Source organism: Erpetoichthys calabaricus, chromosome 7, assembly GCF_900747795.2.
Source record: "Erpetoichthys calabaricus chromosome 7, fErpCal1.3, whole genome shotgun sequence".
Lineage (NCBI taxonomy): Eukaryota > Metazoa > Chordata > Cladistia > Polypteriformes > Polypteridae > Erpetoichthys > Erpetoichthys calabaricus.
Genome location: NC_041400.2, coordinates 130,882,252 through 130,905,270, shown reverse-complemented (window position 1 = coordinate 130,905,270; position 23,019 = coordinate 130,882,252). Strand labels below are relative to the sequence as shown.

General features: G+C 34.2%; 1 protein-coding gene across 1 annotated transcript; it reads left to right on the top strand.

Moving 5' to 3' along the window:
- Window positions 1–5,623: 5,623 nt before the first annotated feature.
- Window positions 5,624–21,076, top strand: purg (purine-rich element binding protein G). Its single transcript, XM_051929591.1, has one exon. It carries the CDS (start codon window positions 6,183–6,185, stop codon window positions 7,185–7,187), a length of 1,005 nt encoding a protein of 334 aa, XP_051785551.1. The 5' UTR covers window positions 5,624–6,182; the 3' UTR covers window positions 7,188–21,076.
- The last annotated feature ends 1,943 nt before the right edge of the window (window positions 21,077–23,019 follow it).

The following is a 23,019-nucleotide window of genomic DNA, read 5'->3' as shown; positions in this document are numbered from 1 at the left end:
AAAAATAACATATTTATAATCACTGACCTTGAAATAGTCTAAAACAACACGTTTGTTTGAAATCTGCCATTTTCATCTTTCTGGAAGTGGCTGTTAGAGGGCTAACACCATCGGTAAAGAATCAAATATCAAAAACGTTATATTCATGATGTGCAACCTCAAATAGCGTAAAATAACACTCCACATGCCATTATTACTGATCCCTATTTTTTCAAAGCTTTGTGAAAAGGAGTGACTTTGACCCCTTGTATCCCATGAGGGGATGAATCCCTGGTGTCAGTTGATGTGGCTTGCATAACATCAAGTCTATCTGATCATTTTTTGTGAAGACACTTAATTGGTTTTCTCTTTATCATAAGGGTGTGACTTCCTGCACAAAATATGGCCTAAAAATGTGTTTTTCTTTCGGGTCTAGTAAGCCTGAAGTAGCGATGTACCCAAAAACGTACGTCTTACATAACTATACATCAAAATAATTTGAATGGTAAATCATATGTGGGAGTTTTCTCATAACGGCGAGTCAGGAGGTGCCAGGCAAAAAAAAACTGATGTGTTTTCCAAACGTTTATTTACTTACAATACAATCTATCAGCAACCAGAGATGTCCATTTTATATCAGATTAAAAATTTGTCCCCTTTGTCTTATTGTTTTCCAATTTACAGTATTTAATTGCAAAATAAAAAAAGAAAAAATGTATATTGCAATGTTCGTCAAATACCTTAAGCAAACTGATGATTTGCATCGGACGCTCTAGCTCACTCGTTTCCTCCTATGATATAAGGAGTAATAGATATTTTAATATAACAACTTAGACGGAGATATGAAAAACTATATGGGGTTTCGTCTGATTTCGAATTTTTAACAGGTGAAAAAGTAAAGTCGATGTATACAGAAAATTTTTTTAAAAAAAGCAGCTTGTGAGTTATCCCTTAAATATCCAAGCGATATCAATTCTGTAATCTTATCAGAAATAATCAGTTTCAAAAATCAGGCAATGATGTTAATTCCAGACCTTAAAGCAGTTGCAAGTTTTGATCTTTTAAAAAACGAATCATGAATATAGTTTATTTCAGTCTGATCCAAATTTAGAAGTTGCTTTGAGAATATTCCTAACACTACCTGTTACTGTAGCTTCTGGTGAAGGAAACTTTAATAAACTAAAAATTGCTCAGGGAAAATGGTCAAATATGGCAATTTTATCAATCCAACAGGAACTGACAAAACAAATTAATTTTGATAAAATAATTGATGAATTTGCTTCATTAAAAGCAGGAAAAGTAAAACTTTAAAAAAAGATTTATATTGGGCATTTATTCATTCATTGTAATTATATTCAATTTTGTTTTGTCTAAAGTATTACTGATATTATTTTGTCTCTATTATTAAATTAAATTACTGAAAAATGCTGAATATTCTAATTCATCTTATGTTAATACTTATTTTGTTTTTCTTTTGTTAAGATTGATTGTTTTTATTTTTAATATGTGCAATTTTATGTTACTATTACTATTGTACTATTACTGCATTCTGTGATTTTTTTTATTTAATATTTAATACATTTATTTTGTTCTCAAAATCATTTATTTATTTTTATTTAATACTTATTAGTGATAAAAAACTATATACATCGGGGCACAAATTTATTCTCCTGCCTCAGGTGAAAATACCTCTAGGCCCGGCTCTGCAATTCAACCTGGGAGGCAGGAATTTGAAATGCATCTAAACTTTCGGTGTAAGACAACAACGTGACCTCCATATTTAAAATTTGTGTAACTAACAATATGCCATTATTAAACCATTAGTGCAAAAATAAGTGTTTGTTCTTATACTTAATACTGTATCTTTGTTGTTCCAGATATAATACATACAGTATGAGAGCAAAAGTTATGTTTAGAAATTGACTTACGTTTCAAGTCATAAAGACCTTTGAGAGACTGGTCCTGGACTATATGAGTCCAACTGTGGTAGTCCACCTGGACCACCAGCAGTTTGCCTATTGGACAAAAACTGGTGTGGAAGATGCAATTATCTCTCTGCTCCACAAGGTTTATTCCCATCTGGACAAAACTAACACAACTGTGAGGACTGTTTTTTTTTTTTATTTCTTCAGCTCCTTCACTATTATCAAGCCATCCCTGTTAAAGAGAAAACTTAGAGATAAGCAGATGCATGAGCCTATGGTGTCCAGGACAATGGACTATATGATGAGCAGTTTGCAGTTTGTGAAACTCCAGGACTGTGTTTCTGATGCGGATGTGAGCATCACTGGAGCACCACAAGGAACAGTCCTGTCTCCTTTTCTCTTCACTCTGTACACCTCTGACTATAATACCAGGCCATGTCACTTGCATAACTTCTCAGGTGATTCTGCACTTATGGAGTGTATAGATAAGTGGGACAAGTATAGGAGTCAGGTGGAGTTTCTTGGTGCAGAGGGAATTTGTCTACAACTTGACATCAGCAAAATCAAGGGACAGGTTTTTGAGTTTTGACGCACCAAAAACCCTCTGTCTAGTCATTTTTCAGGGTATGGATGAAGAGGTGGTCCACTCCTACAAATACTTGGGAGTCCATATCAACGACAGACTGGACTGGAATTATATAAGTAAGAACAGGGCAGACTCCTAGACAACAGTGTTACTTTAATATACATCATAACATCTTTCATATCTTCTACAACTCTGTGATGCCCTGTGCAGTTTTCTGTGCTTTGGTGTGCTGGGCTGGTAACATCATTTCATAGATTCCCATCAAATCAGCAAACTAATTAAAAGGGCAGAATCAATTATAGGAAACACTCTGAACCCCCTGCAGGTAGCATCAAAGGAGAGAATTAAAAAGAAAACTGAATGCCATTATCAACAATGCTGCACATCCTCTCTTTGATACACTAACACAGTGGAATTTCAGCCAACAAATTATTCAGCAAAAATGTGTTAAGAAACACTGCTGGGGCTGCTTTTTACCAGCAACAATGTGCCTACATAATGTCTTACTGTGACAGTAGCTGACAAGTCAGAAGTGTTCTTTTTTTTTGCCATTTGTGTATATTAATTCCTTAGTATGTGTGCATGTGTGTGCGTGCGTGTGTGTTTATTTATTTAATGTGTAATTGTAAAAAGCCAAATTTCTCCATGGGGGCCAAAAATAGTTCTAACTACTCTAATCTAATGTAATCCATGACAACAATAACTTGTGAAAAAATGGGATTGGGAATTTGTTTATGTCATGATTACATTTTAGCAAAAATTCTAAATTGCTCATCTTTTGAAACATCAGTTTTTGAATGAGTTTCCAAACACGGTACTCTTACTATGCATCAAGTATCTTCTAATCCAATTTATTTAAAAAAATTATATTTTCACCATAAAGGTCTAAAACATTAATTTCACCTTAATGTTTGGGTTTAACTATGATGGATTTCCTTTTACATATAATAAGGCTTACAGTTGTGCTTGAAAGTTTGTGAACCCTTTAGAATTTTCTATATTTCTGCATAAATATGACCTAAAACATCATCAGATTTTCACTCAAGTCCTAAAAGTAGATAAAGAGAAACCAGTTAGACAAATGAGACAAAAATATTATACTTGGTCATTTATTTATTGAGGAAAATGATCGAATATTGCATATTTGTGAGTGGCAAAAGTATGTGAACCTCTAGGATTAGCAGTTAGTTTGAAGGTGAAATTAGAGTCAGCTGTTTTCAATCAATGGGATGACAATCAGGTGTGAGTGGGCACCCTATGTTATTTAAAGAACAGGGATCTATCAAAGTCTGCTCTTCACAACACATGTTTGTGGAAGTGTATCATGGCACAAACAAAGGAGATTTCTGAGGACATCAGAAAAAGAGTTGTTGATGCTCATCAGGCTGGAAAAAGTTACAAAACTATCTCTAAAGAGTTTGGACTCCACCAATCCACAGTCAGACAGATTGTGTACAAATGGAGGAAATTCAAGACCACTGTTACCCTCCCCAGGAGTGGTCAACCAACAAAGATCACTCAAAGAGCAAGGCGTGTAATAGTCGGCGAGGTCACAAAGGACCCCAGGGTAATTTATAAGCAACTGATGGCTTCTCTCACATTGGCTAATGTTCATGTTCATGAGTCCACCATCAGGAGAACACTGAACAACAATGGTGTGCATGGCAGGGTTGCAAGGAGAAAGCCACTGCTCTCCAAAAAAACATTGCTGCTCATCTGCAGTTTGCTAAAGATCACGTGGACAAACCAGAAGGCTATTGGAAGAATGTTTTGTGGACGGATGAGGCCAAAATAGAACTTTTTGGTTTAAATGAAAAGCATTATGTTTGGAGAAAGGAAAACACTGCATTCCAGCATAAGAACCTTATCCCATCTGTGAAACATGGTGAGCGTAGTATCATGGTTTGGGCCTGTTTTGCTGCATCTGGGCCAGGACAGCTTGTCTTCATTGATGGAACAATGAATTCTGAATTATATCAGAGAATTCTAAAGGAAAATGTCAGGACATCTGTCCATGAACTGAATCTCAAGAGAAGGTGGGTCATGCAGCAAGACAACGACCCTAAGCACACAAGTTGTTCTACCAAAGAATGGTTAAAGAAGAATAAAGTTAATGTTTTGGAATGGCCAAGACAAAGTCCTGACCTTAATCCAATCGAAATGTTGTGGAAGGACCTGAAGCGAGCAGTTAATATGAGGAAACCCACCAATATCCCAGTGTTGAAGCTGTTCTGTACGGAGGAATGGGCTAAAATTCCTCCAATCTGTTGTACAGGACTGATCAACAGTCACCTGAAACGTTTAGTTGCAGTTATTGCTGCAATGGGGAGGGGGGGGGGGGGGGTCACACCAGATACTGAAAGCAAAGGTTCACATACTTTTGCCACTCACAAATATGTAATATTCGATTATTTTCTTTAATAAATAAATGACCAAGTATAATATTTTTGTCTCATTTGTTTAACTGGTTTCTCTTTATCTACTTTTAGGACTTGAGTGAAAATCTGATGATGTTTTAGGTCATATTTATGCAGAAATATAAAAAATTCTAAAGGGTTCACAAACTTTCAACTGTATGTCCCCATTGAAATTATAATGAGATTTATCGTACTCTACATTTATATTGTTGGGAACATCTAAAAAATTGGAAATATACTCAAATATATCTTCCCTCTTTCTTCTTGGTGTTTACTTACTTTAATTCCCAAGTATGTCACAACTTATTTACTGGTATGCAACTGACAATTTCAGTGTTAGAATCTTAAAGCGACTCACATTCATTAATGTTTAAATTTAATCTTTAGATAAGAGAGCAATCACATATGCATGAAAATGCTTTAGCAACTTCTTCCTTATCCCTAAAGAGAACACTTGTATCTTCAGCCAGCTGACATAGTTTAACCTCCGTACCTTCGACATCGATGCCTTTTACCGCACTATTATTACAGTGGACCGTTTGCACTGGAATGCTGCGTGGAAATGATGAGAAGACCAATCATGTAGCGCAACCTGCGTTCCTACAGAGAAAGCTGCGCAGATTAACAAAAATCTGCATATGCAACCGCGCCCATTGAAGACAAACCTCTTCCGCCACTGTCGCGCACCTGAAATCGTCACTAGATCCCCTCCCCCTTCCATTTATGCATGGTGCATTACTGGGATAGCTAGCCCAAGGAGATTATAAAACGATGTGAGACAATTTGAACAAAATGGTGCGTTGAATTAAGAGGCGCATATTTGAAGGTCATGACTGTATTGTATGTACGAGAAGTACGAAAGTCTCGGCATTTTAATTGTGTCATTTTTTCCCTTACGGTGTCGCCTTTCCTTACGCAGCGCCCTCTGAAGACTTGCACTTGGATTGGATTTTTTTTCATCTCGCCAGGATACTGAACTAGCGGGGAAGTGTCAGAGGCAAGCAAGTGATCAGGGAGGAGCGATGAGAAGCGTAGAGACAGACAGATGCGGACAGTGTAATTGATGAGAGCCTTTGCTTTCAGTTTTGAGATCAAAAGCATTTATTACCTTCTCGATTAGACAGTATTACAGAGAAAACTAAAAGGACAAACAGGTCTCCGGCATCATCGTCTTCCCTTCCGCTTCATCCCCCTCCTCCTCGTCAACCTCTGGTTAATAAAGTAATGGAGAGATGAACTGTGATCGAAATAAACTGTGGACAAAATTGAACAGACATGGCTGATACCACTAGTTTCCGAGGCATGGAGAGAGGCAGAGGCAGGACCCAAGCCGACTCCGGCCTGAGAAGCCTATATGCACAGCAGTATCCTTACCCTGCAACGCAAGGCTTGGAAATTCAGGAGCTGGCTTCTAAACGAGTGGACATCCAAAAGAAGAGGTTTTATCTGGACGTGAAGCAGAGCTCCAGGGGTCGTTTCCTGAAGATTGCTGAAGTATGGATTGGCAGAGGCCGACAGGACAATATAAGAAAGAGCAAGCTGACACTCTCCATGGCAATGGCCCCTGATCTAAGGTACTGTCTTGGAGATTTCATTGAATATTATGCTCATCTGGGACTACGAGGTGCCCAGGGGCAAAGGCTAGAGGAGCATACTAACAATCAGGGTCATCATCAGGATACTAGGAGAAGACATCACCCTGCCTCTTCACCTACAGGATCTGCTGCATCTGAAGAACATGTCCATAGGGTGCTAAAAAGTGAGTTTATTGAGCGAGACAACCGAAAGTACTACTTGGACCTAAAAGAAAACCAGCGTGGGAGGTTTCTTCGGATAAGACAGACTGTGAGTAGAGGTCACGGAACCATGGGTTACTATGGACAAGGCATTGAGCAGACTATTGTACTGCCAGCACAAGGGCTCATTGAATTCAGGGATGCATTGTCCCAGCTCATTGAAGATTATGGGGAGGATGACAGTGAAGAGCGTAACCGAAGTCGAAATCATGAAGAGTCTCCAGAGCTTCCCGACGGTGTCTCCTTCAGAGTGGATAACAAAAGGTTTTACTTTGATGTTGGCTCCAACCGATATGGGGTATTCCTAAAGATAAGTGAAGTGAGACAACCCTATCGGAACACAATCACTGTCCCTTTCAAAGCTTGGTCCAGATTTGGTGACAACTTCATTAGGTATCAAGAAGAAATGACAAGGATCTTCAACTGTCACAAGGAGAAGAGGACAGACCCACGGGGAGACAGTGGGGAGGAGCAAGATGATTGACCATAGACTAAGTGGTAAAGGCTAATCCTTACAAAAAAGTTTAACATAGTTTATATATTGTTTTCTATACTGTACCTCGGAAATACTGTACTGTATGACTCTAGTCAACTAGCACTTTGAAATGAGTAACTGTTATCCCTCAATTTATTACCTTGCACCGTGAACATAGGGAGGAGAAAAGCATGGGGTAAAGTAAATGAACAAGTTGGTTTTAGCACAAACATATTAATATTCATAATAGCCTTCTGTATATCGTGGTACCAGTACTAGGAATAGGTATGAGTGTGATCTTAATGTATAATTTTCATAATCACATAGAATAGTCTCAGTTATACTGAGATCCTCTTTAAAAGCAGGGAGGTGATGGTTGCTTTGCATGTTGCTGTGGACTTTTTATTGATTTTTTTTTTTTGTCCACCCATCAATTTTAAGTATGATGACATTCCCAGGGTCTAGATTTTAGTCACCTCTGGTCTGATGTCCATATATCTTTTTCTCTCACTGAATATTAAAAATGACTTAGTACTGACCAGTGCCCTGGTAAAAAAAAAGTCACAGAGCCTGAATCTCTTTTTATGTTTTTTAGGTCATGTTTATAGTTTATGCTTTAGCAGGAGGGTTTAGTATTTTTGTTTCTTAAATATATTGATTTTTTAAGATCATAGTTTTTAAAATGTAGCTCTCTTGCTTAAAGATTGGCTAGAGTTGCTGTCCTCCTTTTTTATTCAATATGCTTGTGATGTGATGCTCACCTCCTCTTTTATCTGTCCCTTTTCCAAAGTTTGTCTGTTTTGTAGACATTCATCATAAAAGACAAATCCTTGTGTTTTTATTCATTTATAATTTTATCAGCATACCATCCACAACCATTTTGTTATAATTAGAGTTACCAGATGCAAATGGCATTGCAATGTTCATTGAATGAAGGTACCAATTCACAGTGACAAATATTGTATTTATGGATAATTGACAATTATGAGATGTAAAGAATTAATTCAGACCCACTTCTGAATTACACTTTAGTGGAATTATTCCATTTGAAATACTCAATTACCAGTCTACATCATAATTGTCAACAGTGTGAATTATATTCAATTGTAATGAAATGTAAAGGAAGAACTCTTAAGTTCTACATCTAAGGTTTAAATGTTAGATTATGTGATATTTTCTGCAGCGTCACACTGGTACAAAGGGAAATGTCTGCCTTGTGCTGCAGTTATGCACCTGTATAGAAAAAAACGATGCATGGAAGGTTATAGCTTGAATATCCCCTACTGGATGACATTATATAAAAGGGCAAAATGATCTGTCATATTTATGCAGTTGTGCAAGAGTAAGATGTATTAGCATTATGGTTCCTTTCTCCCATTTAAGTAGTTTGTAACTTGAAAAAAAAAAGATTACATGTTCAAATGTTTTATATGTGACTTTTCTAACATATGTTAAGTTTTTACCATTTTGATAGAATTTCAGAATTATTAAATGCCACCTGTTTACTGAAAAGAAAATATACAATCGATGTGACATTTACCTGAGTTTAAAATGTAACCAAAAATAGTAATTAAGATTTTAAAAACAAGAAATGGTGCAAGATGAAAATTTGCCCTTCCTGGGTATATTATGTACCTCATGCAATTCTGAGCAAGCTGTGATGTTGTGAGTAGTGACCAGCAATAGGAGGGGTTTCAGACTTATTGCAGTGTCAGCACTAGAGTGAAAAGAAAAAAAAAATTAATTATAATTTAGGGCTTTATTTACATTATACCTGGAAATTAAAATTAACATTTATATTGTAAAATACAGCAAGTTTTCAGCTCAGTGCTATACACTAAAGTTACTGAACTACTGGCATTTACCACCATCACTATCCAGTCGGCAATCCAACTATTTTGTTCTTACATATACAGTATAGGAAGCGGTGAGAGTCTTGGACTACAATTGAAGTCCATGATGTGCTTCTAAAGGTTTTCAGCATTTAGATGACTATAAAAAAGAAAGTTAAAATTCTTATAATTAAGTGAACTTATTCTAGTTTCTTACTGTATATGGAGCACTTTATGAAATTACACAGTTGAATTGAATATGAAAAATTGTGCATTAAGTTTGCATAGGAATCGCAATTCATGAGTATGCTGCTACTCCCTTGCCAAGGATAAAACTGAAATTTCCGTTGTATTTCTAACTCTTCTGTAAATAAAGTAGAAGCAGAAGAACATCTGTCATAAAGTAGCTTGGTAACAGTGCTTCCTTGTAGTGACACTGTAACAATTTGTGTTGTTGATAATGCACTCAAAGCATTTGTTATAAAATAAGGCTATAACTGAATGGTTTTAAACTAAAGTATGAAAACAGGAGAGGAAATTCCAGTATTTCCTTGGCTTGGTTGCTCGATCTTTAATGCACATACAGATAATCATTTTTAAATCTACTTGAATTTACTTTTTAATAGCACTTTAAATTACTGAATTCAATTGGTGAACATCAGAAAGTGAATTTTTAGCTTTGTAGATATAATTAAAATACATATGTAAAAACATCAAGATTGCATTTCTTTGGAAATGTTTCTACATGAAGAGGATATATTATCGTTTTGGTTTTATTTAAATATGTCTAACTTAAAATACTATCTAAAATAGTTAAGCTTCTACCTAAGAAGTATTTAATGTTATGAAAAATATTAGCTAAAATGAGAAATCTGTGTTTTATGGCAAGGATGGTTTACTCTAGAGGGTATCAATGCCTTAAAACTGATTATTGTAAAGGTGCTTATTTCCTGGATAGTGAAGAGTGATTAAACCCTTTAGACTGTGATTTCAAAGATTATTATCTTTAATAAGCACAATTAATCACTTCATTCTGAGTTTATGTTTATTTTACTTTCTATATAGATACCACAGTATACAGGGAAAATATTGACAAGGTCAAAATTTTGGCTGCAAATTTTCCATGGATTTTCATGTTTTACACAAGTTTGACAAAATTTGACCCCTTTTGGAATGAAATCTGTCAGTTTATGTCGGTGTCAAGAGTCTGTGGACCCAACAATTCAAATGAAATTTGGCACCATTATTATCATTGTAAAATGTTAAGATGCCCATTGTTTTCTTTTAGCAGAATTGCTCCAGTACATTTTACTATACCAAGGTAACTGCATACACTCATTATGTTCTCTATATAATGTATATATGATATATAGGGAAAGTAATGAGACTTGGTCAAAATGTGGACTTTTTGGCAGATTTACACATCCTTGAGTACAATGTAACCACCTTAGGAGTGATGTCTGAGCATGTCTGTGGATGTCATTTTTTGTTTTTTGCTAAAATGTTTGTGTAATATTCAATTACTGAAATCGCTTTATGTTTGAAATTAATATGCAGGCCTATTCATATTTACAAAGTTACACTGTTATAAAACTATAATAATGTTAGAAATAGATATTACAATGTTTACTTCACAATAATAGAATTTAGTTTGTTTAGATTAGTTCAACAAGGTTGTCCTTGATTTATATAATGAAAAAAATCAGTATTGTAATAGTTAGAAAGAACGTATAGAAGAACAATGTACCACTTTTAGAATATTTCAATTTAAATTCTGGTTAACTTTATATATTATCTGAATAATCAAAAATGTCTGCAGAACACTTTCATTTTCTTTACACTTTGCTGTCTGGAAATGCACCTTTAAATATTGACAGTTTAAAAAAAAAAAAAGAAACAAGTAGCTATATTTCAAAAAGGTTTCCTAAAATACTTCATTTATATGAAGAGGTCTCCTAAAAAATACCATACAGTAAACAACATGGATTTGACTAATTCACAGTTTCCACATGCTGTTTTTTTTTTTCTGTGGGCACTTTATCAGCCCTTGTCTTTTAAATACTGTATACAGTATGCTTTGCATGAGTTGCAAACTTAAAGACACTTTTCTTATATGTTTTGATTATAGTCTGTTAGAATTAAAGAGCAAATCTGCTTTCTGTGCATCAATATATACTAAGAATGGAAACTCCAAAGACATTAAAATACCCTGTGAATTATTTAGGGTTCAGCAGTCTAAATACACAACATTCATTTTCACAAGCTGCTTTGATTCACTTTCGTAGCATTGAGGACCAGAAACTATGCAGGACATCATAGGCCGATAGCCTGACAATGCACCAGATGGAAGAGCAGTCTGTGGTAGAGCACACTTTTTCCTAGGCCACTTTAATATCTTGGATCTGCCAGCTCTGCGTTATCAAATATGAGTAGGAAATTGAAACACACTGATAATAAGCATGACATGTAAACTCCACACAGGACACCCACATAATCAAACTCAAGACCAAAGGATTGTGCCCCAGTGAGTGTGCAGTGCCATTCTGTTGGTAGCTTCATTATATACAATAGCTTTGAGTTTACTGTTGATTTGAAAAAGAGTGATTTACATAAAGAGTGAAAGTGTGAAAGCTTTCTATACAAATACTGATTATTTTGTCATATTGTTTTTGTTGAAATACTTTTTTGTGTGAAAAACAAAGTTGACCCTTCTGTAGTCTTTTCTGTACATGGGGAAAGGAGAATTTTAGATTTATGTTATAAGCCAGAAAAGTGGCGTGTTTGGTTTTGTAGCTACCCAGCACAAGAATATTTTTAAGACAAGTTTCCTTTAATTATCAATTGCATTAAGTACCAATTTTCTGTCACTGAAGGCGGCAAGTTCCCATTCAAGTATGCACGAGTTTAACTTAACCAAACTGGACAAATAATTATGCTATTTGATATTTTTTTGAGAGTCTACTAAAGCCGATTTAAAACTTAAATCAACTGAATCATAACTTACTCATTGAATAATTGCCTGGCTGAATAAGTAATTACATTCACTCACAACATCTACCTGAGTTTGAGAGCTACATGATACAAGTTACGTAATTAAGAATTAAAATGGGTTACTGCTTCAGCAAATGTCCAAATATTATTTTATACAGCATCATTCTGTACCACAACTAGGTGCTTTATATGCTTGTTATAATACAATTAATGATATTTTTAGACTGGATTCTATGTGTTACTAATAACTAGAAAATCATCTTACTTGTGCACTAAATGAAATCTTAATTAGTGGTAAGTCAGATGAGTTTCAAATAGCAAAACATCTTGTTTACATTAAACTAAATCCTTAAAGAATAAAATACAGTAATAAAGTGAGACCTAAATGACAGATTATAGGAAGCATTTTTATATCCAAAAAAATGTAAGGGATTAATTGTAGAATGACTGGGAATTTTAATAAAATATGAAACTCTTTTGAATCTGTCATTTTTGTTTTGATAAGAATTACTTGTGAACATTTTGAAATCACTTCAGTTTTATTTTTGTCCGGCAACTCCTGACTCCCCAGTACACGAAAAGCCCCACGTATGACATTACCATTCCACTCATGTGGATGTCTTGTCTTGTAAGACTTCAAGCTTTTTTGGGATTTATGACAATTTTGAACAATATTTTGGGCAGGAAATTACGCCCTTATGATAAACAGTAAACCAATAGAAGTGTTCCGCAAAAATCATCAGAAAGACCTGAAGTTGCATGCCAAATCCACCGACCCCAAGGTGTTCACACCTAATGGGACACTAAACTTTTCACTAAACTCGAAAAAAATTGGAATCGGTAATATAGGCACATGGTGTGTTGTTTTATGCTATTTCAAAGATGGTGAACATGAATATGATAATATTCTTGATATTTGCTTCTTAACTGGTGGTCCTAGCCCTCTAAGAGCCACTACCAGAAGGTTTAAAATGGAAAATTTCAAACATAAGCATGTGGGGTACCGTTTTAGGCTATTTCAAGGTCAGAGATTATGAATATAATGTTTTTTTTTTAATTTTTGATCCTTTATTAGGGATCTGGCCCTCTGTGGAACTCTATCAGAGGAAGAAAAATAACAAATTTCTATAACAATCGAGAATATTTAAATTGAAGCATACTTTTTAATATTTCAAAGATTTGATGTAGCTATTCTTATTATGTACTTCTACTTAATGGAATAAATCATTACATTTTTTATGAACCACCTAAAATAAAGTAGCTTATGCTATTTCAGACTATTTACAGTTTATTTTTTTGCCTTTATTTAAAAATTGTACAGAAATGAAACTATACAGAACAGATTTTCTCAATGAGGCGGATTCACATCCTGTATTCTGTTATCCTGTCAAAAGTAAGAAAACTGTTGTAAATTTGAATTTCTCTTCACATGCATGGTACCACATACAACAAAAAAAATTGCAGCTCAATTATCTGACAAATGCATATATTTTGTAAATGAAAATCACACATTTAACAGGTTATTATATTTTTAATTTGTATAATAGCCAGTTATAAATACTGAAGATTTATTTATTAAGATGTTGATATTGTATGGAAAACATTGCCATATTTTTCTTCCCATATATAAAACTGAAGCAGCTGAATGACCATTACTTATTTGGAAAATCTGAATAATTGTTTGAAAGCATGACATAAAGGCAATAGATTAATTTAAAACGTAATATAAAGCATGCAAGTTAATTTCTTCAAGAAAAGTTTTCTTTTAACTCATTAAATAATATTTTTTAATTAGTTGAGATTTATATTTTCTCATATTAACTCACTTAACAGTTCATAACTGATGTTAATTCTGAAAAAAAGTTATTAATTTTTACATAGATTTAAAATGCAGTGCTTTCTTTTTAATTGTATTCAATATTGTAAACATTTATATTAATCCTACATCATGGTTTTCTGAACAAGAACTCTGAGCTAATTGTAGTGCAATATTTTATTCAGCTTTCAAGAAGCATTTATAGATCCAAAGCAACAAACTGCAGACATAATGTACCGAAAGACTGCAAATAGCCTATTTTGTTATAATATGAAGTGTCATTTAGCAACATTTCAAAAAGTGACAAAGTATAGTTTAACTCCTTCTATTATCACCATATCATCTGTAGATGTTGTATGTGTTATATTTTAATGTAATTATTTTTGATAATATGAGATTGAGTTTAATGTTTATTAAATAGACAATGCTTTAGTGTATTGTTTGTATGAACTGTGCCTGAGACACACAGAAGGCAGCTTTCTATGGATTGCTAACAACAGTCCACACAGATGCAGTGATCTGTTAGTTCAAATACTCCATGGATGGAGTCTTTTCTTTCTGAAGTTTGCATATTCCCACCTTTTGGGTTTCCAGTCTCCTCTCAGTGTCTTAATAATATAACTGTCAGGGTATATGCATCTCTAAATTGACCCTGTGTTAGTTAGTGTGTGTATGTGATTATGTCCAAAGACTGAAGGGTATTCTCTCCAGCATTAATTTCTGTTTGGAGAAATTGTTGACTCTTATGACCCAGATAAAAAACTGATACACACCATACAATAAGTATGTAGTGTATAAATAAAAGTACATTTAACACATAATATTTTCTTTCAGAGGGGACCCACAAACTGAATGCTATAATAGGGAAATAAATCAGTATAAGAAAAGCTAGAAAGAATATTTGGATTATATGAAAATAACACTTCTTCATTATATGAAAATAGAACTACTTTAAAACAGTTTAGATGATTATCTCTTGTATACAATATTTTTTTTACTTAATTTCACAAAAGAAAATACTTGAGTCATGATTAACATGTGGCTCTAACAGTAGTTAAGTGGAGTCTGAGCTTTGTAAGCCTTTAGAAATTAGTGGATATCAACAACTTTTTGCTTGTTTTGTTCTGGAACTCTTCAATGATTTCTTTTGATATTGGCATTATGTGCTGGTTACATATTAGTGCTAGCAACTTGACTAATGGTAGGGGTTAACATAAGTTGATTTGAGTACGAGGGGAAATTACTTCATAATATAGTGCCAGTTGGTGTTTAGATAATTTTGTTCACTAGATGAATGAAGTAAGATTAGAAAAATTAAAATGATTATTCTTTGTTCACTCTTTATCTAATATGAGATTTTGTCCAAGGACTAGAAAACATTGTGGAAATTAGGAAGGTGGCAAATAGTTCTTCATGGTACCATAGAAAATATGTTTCAGTTGACCATGGACATAAAACAAATGGGTGAAGTAAAACTCTCAAAGCAAGTAAAGAAAATGCCTTTACATTGTTCCAGTGAAAATCCATCATCAATGCAATAGGATATGTGTGGAAAGTCCTGAAACTCATCTTACAACAACAGTTCTCAATATGGACATAGGTATAGTACATATAATAGTAGCACTTACATGTAGTTAAAAAAGATGTACAATATTAAAAGCTAGCAAAAATATGAATTTACCAGTTATCATATTTCTAGATGATGAAGAAGCCCTATCACTTTTCTTAACTCATTACATCTGATGTATAGTGTATATGTAGTTACTCATTGTCCTGATTTCAAACTAGTTCATTGTACATTGTTCAGCCTGTTTAATCTAATCTGGGAGCTCAGTGGGCAGGTGTCTATTCTTGCAGCACTGGTTAAAAGGCAGGAAACAAATCAGTTTATGACAAGGCCCACTCATAAACACACTAACTTATGTTGGGAGCCAACTTAGAGTTGTCAGTTAATTTCACTTGATGTGTTTGGTGATGTTGGAGGAAATTTGGAGTACCTGGAAGAAAAACATGGGAAGAATATACACACTCCTCACAGAAAACCGAGGACAAGATTCAAACCCAAGTTATGGAATCCACGAGGCAGGAGTATTAACCATTATAAGGCCTTTAACTCCTTCAATTCCTTTCTAAAAATAAAGCAACACCTACGCTTTAGCTTACAATATACTAATACTGGTTCTGACATAAAGATATTTACAAATGCATGGCAGTAATAAATTCAAAGTTTCACAATCTTGCTAGGTACTGTAGCTGAATTTTTCATATGATCCTGAATACAGTATGTAATTAAAATATGTTACTTTCCTGTGCAAGAATGTAAAACATAATATATAGTTTTTACACACAACTGTTATGAGAAAATAATTATAGTTATTTATAACATAACATATTACATTACTGAATTACTGTCTTGAGTTTAGCTACAGAGGTTTGCTCTCTTAATCTTCACTCCTGCACTACACCCAAATATCGTTAAGCAAAAACAGCTTCATTTTCTGTTTCCACTTTTTTGCTTTGTAATCTCTTTATCTGGTGAAGGTCACAGTGGTAACAAACTAATTCTCAGCAGGAGTCCTCCTTTCCTTTTGGTGAACTCCAGGACAAGTAAGAGATCAAATTTGTTAAGGGTGCATGAGTCTATATCAGTGTTTCCCAACCTCGGTCCTGCGGACCCCCTGTGGCTACAGATTTTTGTTCTAACCAGATTCCTAATCAGTGACAACACCTGATAGCACTGATCTCACTTAATTAGCTGGTATTGTTTTTCTTTTATTCTACATTCAGAAAAGCACTGCAGCATGATTTTTACATTTATAAGACATTTAGAAATATTTCTGCTTTTGCTATAGATTTAAATGCTTAACTCTGTTTTGTTGATTTCATTATATTTTGCCCTTTCTCTGTGTAGTTTTTCCCCTTCGTTGTATCTTATTAATGACAATTAAAAATGAGCAGAGCAGACACGCTGGCAAACAAAACGGAATAATCAAAGCCTGCTACTACTTTAGCATTAGACCCGCTGATTAGTAAATAATGGATTAATTAAACAATTAGAATACCTAGAAAAGTAGAATGAAAATCAAAATGAAAATATTGTTAAAAAGAAAAAAATACATTATTCCCAAATAACTGCTTGGTATATTTTAATATATATATCATATAGGAATGGAAGGATGCATGGTTTTTACTTGAATCTGTGATGCCCTGTAAAAAGGAAAAAGATTACAAAGTTCTAAGTCAAAGTTCTACTTTTTGTGTGCTTTAAATGTTTAAATAATTGTGTTTTTCTGTTTTTCTCATAAAGGTCCCGTGTTTAACTGTAAGGTTCTTCTTTGACTTTTTTAAAATACAAATTTTTGTTTTCATTAAAAGCTTACATTTTACATTTGTAAAAGTGTTTTTATCTAACTCACCTGCTGACTGTTATAAAAACAGGACAGTTATATTAATTCTTTCCCATGCCAAGAGACATAATACACACTATATAAACTGAATCAGAGCAGAATCGACAGTTATGTGAATTGCTGCTTCCCTAATATAATTGAATGCAACTCCACAAAGATAAGGTCATTGAAATGGTGGGCATAGTGGTACAGTCAATTTTAGAAATATATTAAATTACCAGCTCCTTTTCCTTAAAACTTTATTAGAAATGAAAGCAGAATGTCATTCATGGTTGCATGGCAGGCATTCTAGCAAGTGTTACTATCCATAATAAGAACTTCCGGGCATAAAATGTGTTTTGACAATGTTCATGCTTTTCTCAAATTAAATCAAAATGTTTATGCTTTTCTGGTTTTTCCTGAAAAAAAGACACATTTTAATTCTCTCTATGGATATTGTATAAAGACAATATTCCTAGAATTTCCTAGCAATAAAAGTAAATGGTACCATGTTTTCTGTTTTTTTGAAAATTAGTCAGTCATTCATTGTCTAACCTGCTTACACCTGAACAGGGTCACGTGGGTCTGCTAGAGCCTATCCCAGCTAGCACAGGGTGCAAGACAGGGAAAAAACCCTGGACAGTGCGTCAGTCCATTGCAGAGTGAACGAACACATACACACAAACAAACACTCCAGCCACACACTATGGCCAATTTTAGGATCACCATTTCACCTAACCTGCATGTCTTTGGACTGTAGGAGGAAACCGGAGCACCCAGGGGGCAGACAGGGGGAGAACTTGCAAACTCCATGTAGGGAGGACCTGGGATATGAACCCTGGTCTCCACCTGCCAGGTAGCACTGCTGTCACCGATTTTGAATACTATATATGCATAAACTCATTATGCCGATGTAAAATATTAAGCCATAATTAAAAATCCAAACACAATATTTAAATAGGGTGTTAGGTTTGAATCTGCCCGACTTGTTGTGCTCACAGATTAATAAGCTTATAATTGATACTGTAGCATAATGCTGCAGGCGTTATGTTTGGGGCATCCCTATATTGTGTGTTTATCATATTTAAAAAGATTCAAAACTTTGTTCTGTGAAAATAACTAAGATAAGAGTGCCTGTTTAGGAATGTGAGATCATTTTATTAAAATATACTTGAGGCAAAGATAAAGAAAATAAGGTTTCTTTACAGTTAATCAATCTGGATGACAAGCAATGTTCATATGACCTTTATTTCAGTTATTTAGGCAACAGTTAAGCCCCATATCACTAAACATCCAATTTAGGATAAAGTGCAATGGCTATTCGTATACTTTCCCTAACATCTTCATTTCTAGAAATATATTTGATTTAAAATGTTTCAGTTGCATTTGTTCAGACTTTGTTTCTCATTAGGACAAAACAATCTCAAATGGCCAGCCAGTTACAGTGCGCTATGAATTTACCGGGACATTGCATGGTAAAAAAATGTTTGTTGTACATAGGTATTTCAGCAGTATACGCAGTTTAGCTATTCAGTTTAATTTGCATTTCTTGAGTATATATTATTTTCCCTACTATAACACAAAGTATATTTTCTAATAAATACATGCCATGGAAATAAGCCCTTTAATTATGTAAATTGGACTGCTTGTTAAAGCTTTTCTGTATCTAATCATTTTTTGTGCATTTCTAAGAGGATAGTCAACATCTTCTCATTTTTTTTCTTTTACAATATATAGGAAATAGCTAAATTTGTGTTGAGCAGCTGTTGTTGCTAATGCATTTGCTGTACTGTTTTGTCTGTGTTTAGTTTTTTGAAGCATATGATGTCTAATGTTACTGGCTGCCTTTTATTAGAGAATGCAATTGAATTTATAAGTAATATGTGTTTGAAATGTAAGGAACAGTGAAAATAATTACCTATTATTGTACTTGATGTGCGTAATGGTTAAAATTATAAGCGTATATATTTGCTTTATCGATTGAAATGTTCTGAAAGAAAATCAAAACAAAACTCATTTTCGTCATGATTACAATATCAGTGTAAGAATATTACTCACAGTGCCACTAAGCAGGCCTTGAACTGGGTTTTAGTGGGTAATTTATATAGTTACCAATCATATGAACGTAAACTGGAACAGAATGAGCATGCATCAGCTAGAATTTTGCCAAACATTACCGTTAGATAACTGAGAGAGTTCCCAGCTCCAGGTTTTAATGAAAAATTGTTTTGCGTTACTAGAACTTGTGAGTTTCATCTGCAGTGAACTACTGATAAAGCAACATGATTTGGCAGAACATACTGTAATATATCTGTCACTAGCTAGAAATATAGTTTTTGAAAGCTTGTTTGAAGAAGAGTGTCTCATGGAGACTGATCAAAGAATTTTTCAAGGCTCATAAAGTAAAAACATAATGGTATGGTTATCAAAATGAGGGGAGGCAACTGCCTGACATATGAAGGTCTTTTACATTTATATCCTCCTGAAGGCTTGCAGGTTTTAGTTCATACTGTGCTACCCTTTATCTTACATTTTGAAACAATATCTGTCAAGTGCTGTTTTTATTTCCTTAGGATACAAGTAACACTACTTATTTTTGTAAGCCAAGTAGGTATTACGTGAAAGGGATCATAAATAATTTTCAAAGAGACCATTCAGCTGGAAACTTTAGGAATAATGGGTCAATTACTTCCCAGTACACTACTTTTATGTTACCAGTGACTGTCTGCTGAAACTAAGAGTACTTATTTTGCTTCTCTAATAGCAAATGGTGCACTAGTATTTCTAATTTATTGGACCTATTAAACTTATTTTGCTAAAATGAAATAACATTTATTAACATTTACAGCATACAGGTATACATTACTCATCACATTTAATGTACAGTTCAGCCAAACCCTAGGATACAGAAAAACCTTATCCTGATCCCAGCATAGTTAGTGATAGCTAATGACTGCAAAACATTTGGCAAGTTCAAAGCTGATGAAGTTCAGTCTTCATTTTTCATTCCTATCCTCTTTACATGATTGAGAAAAAATAAAGAAAGCATATAGTTAACCTAAGATATGGGTATGGAAGTGATCTGATTTTTTTTTCCTTTTTGGTTGTTTTGTTTTTTGCATTGCATTTATCATGGCTTAGCTGGTTTTTAGACCTTTTAATGTTTAATAATGAATAAAGGTGATAGACTTAAATAAAAGAAAATGTTTTGGTGTATCTTGGGATAAATGATTGTGTAGCTTGTTCTCTTATAATCATTTAGAAAGTGACCAAGTAAAATAAGAAAGATGTTCTGTGAGCTAGCACTTTCTTTAACGTGTGTACTGTATTTGTTCATGTTTTACATGTATGGTACTGTATTAATCTTCATTAACTGCCTTGTTATATTTGTAAAAGATTGCAAAATCTAGGGTAATTTATTCCCTTATACTACATTTTTGAATTATGCATGTCGACAGTTAGGTCCAAACAATCTTAAGTGGTGCTACATTCTCCAATATAAAGGTGCTTCTGTGGACTCTAACTGTATGCATGCAGGGGAATTAAAAAAGAAAAGGAAAAAAAACACTTGAAACAGGACATTTAAACCTCCATTAAAAATGTTTTTTTTCTCCAAAACACACTGACAATCTAATCAGAAGTAAAGATTTTGTAAAGGTATTGTCAAGCAAATTTGTTTAATTAAAAAAAGTTTCATACAGGTAGAGCAACAACATTGCCTGTGTAGAATAAACAATACATGTTAAGTACAGTAAAATAAGTCAATAGCAACTTATGTGTTGTGTGAAATTACCATTCATTTCTCAGCATAGTAATTGACAGCACTTTGTTCCTGTTTGTTTTTCAATAAAGGATATAAAGTATCAATATAAACTGATGAGTGTCTGGATATTTTTTGTACACCTATGGCATCCTTCACACTTCTAGCGTTTTCACATACAGGTTTTATTTTACAGCTTGTTATACTGTTTTTCTGTTCGTGTCCTACTTAAGGTGAGGATTTGGAGTACAAAAGAACAACTAAGAAATTTTACAAAATATAATTAGCTGTATGCCAGACATCTGTGTTAAGAGTGTTTCAGAGTACACCATTTTCTGTGAACAAATTTATTAAGCAGATGTGCCATTTAGAATAAAACCCATTCTGTTATCTGTTGCTGCATACTTCTATTGTCACATCCAAAATGTATAAACTGACAGTACTGTACTTTTAAAGTTCTGTACACAGCCTGTTTTATCCTACTCCCAGTTATCAATAGCAACACTAAATACTTTATCAAGAGCCATATTTTTATAGTCTAGTTTTGTTGTGGATACATAATATCCTGTCTTATGCAGACAGTAATCAAATTTAAATTTGATGTGTTTTCCTGAAACAACCCTAAGCTGAATTTTATGTGTCAACATTTTATGATACTGCAATGATCCAATGATCAATAAAGGGCAGTACCTCTTTACTATTTTGATGATAATATCTGCAGAAAGATGTGTATTTTTTCAGTTTGTTCTTATACATTAATGCTTTAGTTGGCTCTCAGCACTATTCTTTCAGTTTTAAAAAGATGTATAAAATATAAAGAAGATCTTGGGCTCTTTTCAGTTTTTGCTTTGAGCTGTGTTTGTGAAACTTTATGTTTTAAGTAGATTTTCACTGCCTTACTGTTTGTTGTCTAGAATGCAGTTGAGGTAAAATGTCAACCGACATTTCCAGTCTCTTTACAGAATGTAGAGGCTGAGAAACTACGTGGCTACTTTCATGTGTCCTTGAGCTCCTGCCAACAGTATGGTTGAGAGATTTTTAAGTTTTGAATATCCTCAAAGGCTTCAACCTCTGTAGCCACAAGTTGTCCCTAAAACTCTCAGACCCTTTGAGAACCCTAAAGTGTCACCAAACATATATGAACTGGGTACACAGGGTGCTTAGTGCAGTATTGTTTATATGGCATAAGGCCCATAGCATTGTCACATGTTTTTTTTTTGTTCTTGTTTCATTTCAATAATATGTTTTTACAGTGATTTTTGGAGCAAGTTGTGAACTGGCTCATTTGGTTCCATTACTGTATATGGAACCCAACACCAATCTAGAAATGCCACAACAAAGACGTGTCAATGCAATCACTAATTGGCTTTAGGCTGTTTAGTCATGCTGATGACAAGCATATACGTGAAGGTTTATTTCCCTGTGCACCATTTTTATATACTCTCTTCAGCTGCTTTGATTTCTATTATTAAGCCCAACGTTTGCTTTTAATGCAAAATGTTGTACACTGCCTTGTATTCATCTCCTTCAGTGGTTGTACTGTTTTGTCGCACTTTTGTTGTAGAATTAAAATGGATTTTCATTTGGATATATATATATATATATATATATATATATATATATATATATATATATATATAAAACACAAGTAAAAACTGAAAAGTTGTGAGTCCATATGCATTCATCCCCTTTGCTATGAAACCCCTACAGCATAAGATCTGGTCCAACCAGTTGACTTCAGAAGTCACATAATCAGTTGATTAGAGTCCACCTGTGTGCAATCAAAGTGTCACCTGATCTGTCACATGATGTCTGTATAAGCAGACTTGTTGTGAAAGGCCCTGCCTCTGCAACACCACTAAGCAAGAAACATGAAGACCAAGGAGCACTCCAAACAGGCCAGAGACAAAGTTGTGGAGGAGTATAGATCAGGGTTGGTTTATAAAAAAAAATATCTCAAACTTTGGATATCCCATGGAGCAGCATTAAATTCGTTATAACAAAATGGAAAGGATATGGCACCACTACAAACCTGACTAGAGAAGGCTGCCCGCCA